The sequence below is a fragment of the Acartia tonsa genome, chromosome 8 (genome assembly GCF_053477335.1).
Source record: "Acartia tonsa isolate MP-2025a chromosome 8, ASM5347733v1, whole genome shotgun sequence".
Classification (NCBI taxonomy): Eukaryota; Metazoa; Arthropoda; class Copepoda; order Calanoida; family Acartiidae; genus Acartia; species Acartia tonsa.
In genome coordinates, this window is record NC_137267.1 from 9,541,828 (window position 1) to 9,549,830 (window position 8,003).

The 8,003-nt window shown below is 30.6% G+C and overlaps 1 protein-coding gene and 1 long non-coding RNA gene across 2 annotated transcripts; both read right to left on the reverse strand.

Annotated features, from left to right (window-relative positions):
* Positions 1-1,078: 1,078 nt before the first annotated feature.
* On the reverse strand, positions 1,079-5,716 carry LOC145325685 (zinc carboxypeptidase A 1-like). The gene is made up of 8 exons (XM_080168638.1): positions 5,691-5,716; positions 4,827-4,900; positions 4,385-4,464; positions 3,605-3,644; positions 3,146-3,193; positions 2,615-2,678; positions 1,799-1,860; positions 1,079-1,166 (listed from the first exon to the last, which is right to left on the reverse strand). The coding sequence occupies exons 4-8, from the start codon at positions 3,625-3,627 to the stop codon at positions 1,079-1,081; spliced, it is 285 nt and encodes a 94-aa protein (XP_080024764.1). The 5' UTR covers positions 3,628-3,644; positions 4,385-4,464; positions 4,827-4,900; positions 5,691-5,716.
* Positions 5,717-6,364: 648 nt separating this feature from the next.
* On the reverse strand, positions 6,365-7,684 carry LOC145325470 (uncharacterized). The gene is made up of 3 exons (XR_013881493.1): positions 7,562-7,684; positions 6,843-6,897; positions 6,365-6,431 (listed from the first exon to the last, which is right to left on the reverse strand). It is a non-coding gene; the product is annotated as an uncharacterized LOC145325470 (long non-coding RNA).
* Positions 7,685-8,003: the final 319 nt, after the last annotated feature.

The following is an 8,003-nucleotide window of genomic DNA, read 5'->3' on the forward strand; positions in this document are numbered from 1 at the left end:
AATGGTAATATCTGAAATTATATATAAATAATCACAAAACCTAACTAGTTATTTCTTAGTAAGGAAAATTTCAAAAATGAAGATATATGATTTTTTTGTCTTTTCTGTTATGTTATTAAGGGGGGGGGGGGGGGGTAAAATGTAAAGAGATTAGAAAATTAAAGTAAGCATTACCAATTTATTTCAATTTCAAATAACTTTTTTTCAATTTTCATATCTCTTGTTTATGCATATCTCAGAGGAGGGATGGGGGAAAAAAAGCTCCACCAAACCTTTAATAGGGGGTAAGTACCCATAAGATTTTCCATGGATAGTAATATAATCTTTGTCTACCCTCTTAAACTTACCCATCAGGATTGACCACTGGCACAATATAGAAATCAAATCTTTGAACAAGATCTTCCATGTTTTCATTATAAACTGAATAATTAAACACTTCAAATTTTGATAATGCACCTATCGCTGACAAAGCCCAAATTGTGTTAAAATTGTGTCAAAAATGATCCATGTGACATAATAGAAATGAGGGATTATCCATCTCTTCTTTAGGGGGTTTCTTTCCCACTTCTCCTCTCACCCCCTCATTTTATTACGTCACGTGGATTATTTTTTACACAATTTGGGCTTTGTCCTATCGCTGACTATATTGACCCGCTTAACACGCAGCGCATCCACCACATGTCGAGGTAGAGGTGATGAGTTCGAATATCGGCTCAACATCGCGTTATAACTAAAGAAGTTAAAAATGGTTCCTTTCCTACTATTATGTCAGATGCGCGACATTAATAGACAGAGTATGGGGAATGCTTTGGTCCAAAACAGGCGCAACTCATTACCATGCACACAATTAAAACTTCCAGACAAAGGACGTGTAATCAAAGAGTTGGGTTTCTCTTGAATGTTATATAACCCAATACCTGGATTTGGACAGACAAAGAGAGGTTTGGTTTCCTACGGCTCCTCAAGGCTAAAAAACTTGTTTCAATCTTGTAGTTTTTTCATTTTATTATTCTCGGAAAGCTGTCCATAATGCAATGCGATAAAAAAACTAATGGAAATATGTCAAAAGGCTTAAACATTAAATTAAACGAATAAGAAAAAAATTGTTGAAATGATTTCCTAGTTCATTGATGAGGTAGGTAACACTAGCTGGACTAATCCATTCTCTAAAATTTTAAAATTAATTATATAATCACCTATATCAGGTATTGATACTTTTTTGGCCAGATACCTGGCCAACGTTCGATATCCGATAAATTACCGGATATCCGGCATTAGAAATCAGCCGTATATTCGGTGTCCGGATAGTTTCAATATCGGTATCCAGCCAGATATTGAAAATCTTTTCAATTAGTTAAACAGAAAAATCAGTTAATTATATAGAATAGATAGGCAGACATAAAGACCAAAATAAGACAAATATACTACATATTAGAAGATTATTAAAGTCCCTCAACAGATTATGACGTAATACGATAAAATAACCAAAGAGAGGCCAGCATAAATTTTACCATTGGTCAATTACAGTGTATACTGGCCTCTCATTGGCTATTCTATCATATGACGTCATAATCTGTTGAGGGACTTTAATCATCTTCATACTAATAGATAGGTAGACAAAAGCTAAATAGATATACAAACTGAAAAGACATAAGACACAGTAAGATAGATAGATAGATAGATAGACAGAAAGATAGATTGATTAATAGTCATACAGACAGACAGTTAAAAAGACAGATAAAGAGAAGGTAGATAGATAAATAGATATCTATTCAGGACCAAAATAATAGAAATATACCTAGCGTGTATTCCACCTTCAATAAATATTCCAGGTTTATTTATTTCATACCCATATCCAATCTAAAATAAGAAAGAATGTAAAATCCCTAAGCCAAAACAGAAGTGGAAGGGGTTAAATAACTGTATGTCCCCACTCCGTGGACCCTGTGCTGACTTTCATATGGGTCTTTGAATATCAGCCAATTGCATCATAAATATTAACACAGCCAAGTCGCTACAAAAGAGCAAAAGCGATTTGTTAGCAAACGAAAAAGATCCCCAAAACTGGGGCCAGGTAGTTGTCTACCAACTATCAAAAATCATTGATAATGTCAAAAACCCATGGGTAAATAAAATCGCAGCGCTGTACTGAAACTTTTTTTTTTTAAAATATCTGATTAATTGCTTTTTTGTTGGCGTTGAATGGATGTTCTTGGGCCTTTCAATAAAGTATTAATTTATTTAATCCAATCATTTTGCAAAAAACATTTTTTACTCAACGAGAATCAGACTTCATAATCCTAGTATACAAAGAAGTAAGCTCTTATTCTGTAGTGAAGGATCTTGATAACCGCTGAACTGATATGGGCCTCCTTTACAGTGAAGCTTCTTATGGTTCAAGGGTAGGTTTTTATGTATTTTGGGGAAGGGAATCTCCACCCTCCCAATAAAAAATTAATCCCCCCCCCCCTCCCAAAAAAATCTTTTTTTTTTAAACCTAAATTAAAAATGAACGATGGTCGACTTTTCCCCCTCTCACCTTCATTGCCCCTTTATGGCTTCTAGGGGCGTAGCCATTAGTTAAAAGAAAAATTATTTTAAATGTATGCCTTACCTTTAATAGAAATATGGGTCTGTTATGAATTGTTCTTCCTATTTCTAATAAAGAAACTTTGTTCCTAAATAATACAATATCAAATTATATTCACACTAAGCGCAGCAAAAACAAGCTATAACATAACAAGTTTTTTCTTACAGTAATAAAAACATTATCAAGGATAAATTTTTCAAGACAGAGTGAAAAAACCACGCAACTTTAAAACATCAATAAAGAATAAACTTTTTTCAAACCTTGAAACTCACATAGCATATTGCTATATACGATTTTGTTATTAGGTATCATATTTTTTCAGGCAATTTTAGCTTTCCAAAAAAGGTTGTTAAAATTCTTATGGTTGAACTTAATCTGATTTTGTGCTCTACAACGTACATACGATCATAGCTAAGCTTCTAATGGTCAAATAAATTTCATTTAACTTGTTAGCAAAGTTACTCCATAGTTGTAAGTTGGGTAGTCAAAACAAAATATTGTATATTCAAAATGGCTGTGTCAATAGTTCTAAATAAGAAAAAAAATAGAATTTACCTATTTTCAGCTGCAAGCCTATGAAGCCAACCATATATCACTTCTAAACTAAGAAAAAAATACACTATTTTTTCTCACATTATTATTTTAAAACTCTTTATATTGCCTATAAAGATTAGGTCATTCAATACAAATGACCAATGATAGGCCAATACCTAAACTAAATTACATACTGCTGGCAAGTATACATTTTAATTGACCAGTAGGTCTATATGACATAATTTCTTACAAGCACCATAAAAAGCTATAATAATGATTTCTTGTAATTTTGAAATTTAAAATAAAGGATGTTTTTTGCGAATATTTAGAGTTATTCAAGAAACATTTTAAAATGAAAATCAACTTTGCCCTAGGCGTTTTTTTGTGTCTTTAATAGCAAATATATTTAAAAACACCAATTGCAAAATTACATGACAAACTGATAAATTGAGAAAAAAAACATTCAAAAAAAAACTATACCTTTGATACTCTCTCCAATTCATATGCCCAATAATATTATCTAAATGAATCACATGAAAATAAAAATTATGCATATCCTAAATAAGTGTACCTAAGTACATTTGACAAAAGTACAGTAGATGTATTTTTGCCATTGCAATTTTAAAAAGTATGGATGTATTTTTGGCAAACTGAATTTTATCTGTATAAATTGCAAAAATATATTATTCAATTCATCCTGCCAATAATACATCAATAACTGGCAATTACATATCTGCATAATCTAAACACATGTCAGATATACATCCAACACTGACATTTTTACATCCATAGAAAGTATATATCACTATATCAGGCGTATGACATTATATATGTTACGGGGATTCACATGTTCAAAAACAGGCTCAACTCATGCACAATTAAGGACTTCCAGACAAATTCATGCAATCAAATAGTCTGTGGGTTGAAGGAAGGGAGGGGATATGTCCAGACTATAAATTATACTAGTACCCAATGTTTTATTATCATGTGCTCGCATTCGCTGTCTTGATGATTATATACCTTTGCAAAGAAAGAGGTGACAATTGGCTGTTTATTCTAGTCCTCAAAGTTTTACAATATCATTTTCTTATTCGTTGGCTTAACAAATATTGGGACTTTTGATTGGTTGGTTAATTAAGTTGAGTTTTTAAACCTTACAACCACTAATTTTAATCTACAGAGGAGGTAATTTTGTGCATCATCATTGGGGATATATATCAATTTATCGGCCATTGTCTTATCCCTGAAGATCCCTGATACCTTTGTCTGAAACTTTTCTAGCTCCTTGTTGACTCCCAAATGTGCTGTAAACATAATCCAATATTCCTCTTTTAATCAATCTAGAATAAAATATGAAGATGTGAGTTTATTTGTTTGTTGCTTAAAATCTCTAAATATGCTAGATCAAAGCTTCTGAAAATAAGATATTATGAATTTGGACGGTTAAATTTCTAAATAATATTTATCAAATGCTACATAAAAGTCTAAGTGATAATTAGTTTTTAGATTGTAACTTATTGATTCACTACTAAAAATTGAGAAGTTTAAAAATTACAAGGGCAAAAAACAATGAATTGCCGTTAAATTAATAGTTGGTTTTAAAAATATCATTTCTGCATATTAAAAACCTTGAAAAAATATTGACAAAAATCGGATTGAAAAAGCGTTTCATCTAAAAAAATGTCATATGTGTATTGTTTACCTTTTTTCATCTACACAGTTTTCTTCGTCTATTGCTTTTTGTAAGTCGTGAATTTTTATATCATAATTGATACCCTAGAACAAAAATATTTTTAAGTGCATCTTAAATTCAATAAAGATATTTTAACTTCTCTAATTACATTTAGTTTAATCAAAAACTTTGGGGACTTTGATTAAATCTTCGTAATTTTAGGGTAACCATAAAATTGTAGTTCTTTGTCAGTCCTGTATTATCTAAATGAAATAGTTGCTTATAATCAAAAAATAGCATTGAACTCAAATGCAAAAATCACCAATAAAATTGTTTAATGAAAACGATTGCTTAAATTTTAAAAATATAAACACAGTCATAAAATGTTTTATTAATAAGAAACAAGTGTAATTAATAAACTTTATTGCCAAAAATTTTCCTTTAAGATACAATTAGTAAGCCTCAAAAAAAAGTTTTTAAATTATACATGTGTGTCCAAAAAAAAACTTATACAAACGTTTTATCATTCGTTGGCTTAACAACCTTGGGGACTTTTAATGAATTTTGATTGGTTGGTTCATTTAGTTGAGTTTCCAAACGTTTTAATTACTAATCATAATCCACAGAAGGGATAATTTTGTATGTCATCATCGGGGATATATGAATGAATGAATATGTATTTCGAATCTACATGAAACAGATTACAATGTTTTAGAATTATCATCAATTTTTCTGCAATTGTCTTAACTCTTATTAAAAACATCTCAAATGAATTGTAATAATCAAAAATGGAGTTATTATTACTTGGATCTGACAATAAAGTGAAACTTTTATTTCATCCTTGTTAGATAATTAAGTAAATGACACTAATTTAAATTGAAATTGAGTACATACCTGGTGTTTTAAGTAGTTAAATACTCTTGATCTAAAACATAAATATTACTTTAATTTCGGATGGAAAATAGGTAATGCAGTCGTATATGAAATCGGAGTGCATATAAAATGAATCAGCTGTAGTAGTTAATTTTACTAGTCCCCAAAGTTCTTATTTGTTGGGTTGACAACTTTGGGGACTTTTATTGAATTTTTATTGTTTGATTTATTAACTTGAGTGTTCTAACGTTTCAACCATTAATTGTATCTACAAATCCCGTTACTTTATTATAAGGATAATTGATAAGTAATTAAATTTATGCTATACATATGGCTAAAGGCTTAATTAGCTGATTTTATTTCTTATTTCACCGTGAAAAAAAAACTTTTTATAGTACTCTAATCCACATTTTTTGGCTTGTCCATTAAAATCTTTTTTAAAAAATGCTCCATTCTTTGATAAAACGGAAAAAATTATAAACAGCTTTAATTAAACGACTATAGAGTTGCTACGCTTTCTAATTCGTGCCTAAATAATTCAGGAATCACCACCCCAAGTTGAAATTATTAAATTATTGAGTTATAACATGTCTAAATTAACTATAAGAGCTATCCATTACGGACTGACGGACGTACAGACCGACCATAGTTAATAAAAGTTGCACTTTCAAAAACTATAAAAATAATAATCTAACCTTAGTATTGGACTTAATGAAAATGTTATTCCAGTTAGCTCTTGGGGGTGCGTCCAAAAATCTACTCCTAAATATGATATAAAAGTAATTAGGAAGAAAAAAATTTAGAATATTGCTGTGCACAAGATTTTTACAGTGGAATGCTCAAAGGGCACCCGAAAACTATGACACCCTACTTAAAACAAAATCAATTGGTTTATGAGCTTCAGGGGGTGTATTACAAGAATACGAGATGAGTGTTATTTTATCGTTAAAATCTGCAAAAGTATAGTAATATTATTACTTTTTAACACAATATGGCTTTGATTATCTTTAATCAATGAAAATCTTAATGGCTTAAGAATATATTCTCTTTCCTTTTCCTATTCAAAACTAAAATTCAAGTGAATGGTCAACTTCCTTCACCCCCCATTACTTCACGTGTCCCTAGAGGCCTCTAGAGGCATAGCCGCTAGTGACTATATAAAATAATACTTACTATCATCTAAAAAAGCTACTTGGCTGGAATTGATTCTATCTGTTAATTCAACCAACTGAGAAAAAAAATAGATAGAAAAGATTGAATTCAATCGATAAATGCTTTCTTCAATATTTAGAAATGAAATTCAATATTTGAATGGATTATGACAGGGAAAAAATTTTCGTCAATTTCGGTTGATAACATGGAACTCTTTCATTGGTCAGTTCGTTCATACAGTAGGAGGGGAGAGGATCCATAAAATTGAAGCTCAAAATATATCGACAAAAGAACTACAATTTAGAAATCCTTGATTCTAGCATTGGGCTTTTAGTTATAATGGTACCCAAAGTTTTATAAACAAGTTCTCTCCTTTCTTGACCTAAAAACTTTAAATATTTGTGTATCATCATCAAAAATGTCCATAAATTTATGTCCTATCCCTGTAGATCCCTGGAAAACTTAGTAAATAAAGAGATATAGTTTGTGGGCGTGAGTGAGTAAATAAAGAGCACAACAGACCACTAAAGTTAAAATCAGGGCTTGGTAGCCGCGCGTCAGCCACAAAATCCTCAAGGAATTTAATCTATTAGAATTTTTAAAATCATATAAAAGTCTAAATCAAAATATGGCAATCCCTATTTTTAATTTAAAAAAATAAAAGCATCCAAACAAATTGAGGCTTAGTCGCGGCTGCCGCTCCTTGGGTATAATAAGGGTAGCTTTGCTACTAAAAATACCTGAAAACCAGAATAATTCTTTTCGTGTGTATATCCAAAACAAAATAAGCTTAATACCACCAGCTGATTTGATATATCACCCACCATTTTCTAGCATAGTATCTTGGTTTTTTTCTGAAATCTTTCAAAACAAGGATGAAAAGGATGATAACAAGCAACGCTCAACTCACACTTATAAAAAAAACAATAAAAAACACATATTACACCTTCCTTGGACCTAAAAGAAGCTTCACTGTAAAGATACCATATCAGTCCAGCGGTTTTCAAAATCATCAGAAAGATATCCTCTTACTTTTGTATAAAGATAATCACTTATTAACCCTTTTTAAATTGCATGACAGTAGAACTGTAAATTATGAGATGATTTGAAAAAAGTGATGACAACATAAAAACAAAATTGCAACAACACAATCGATATAGAATATACGTGGATATTATGACA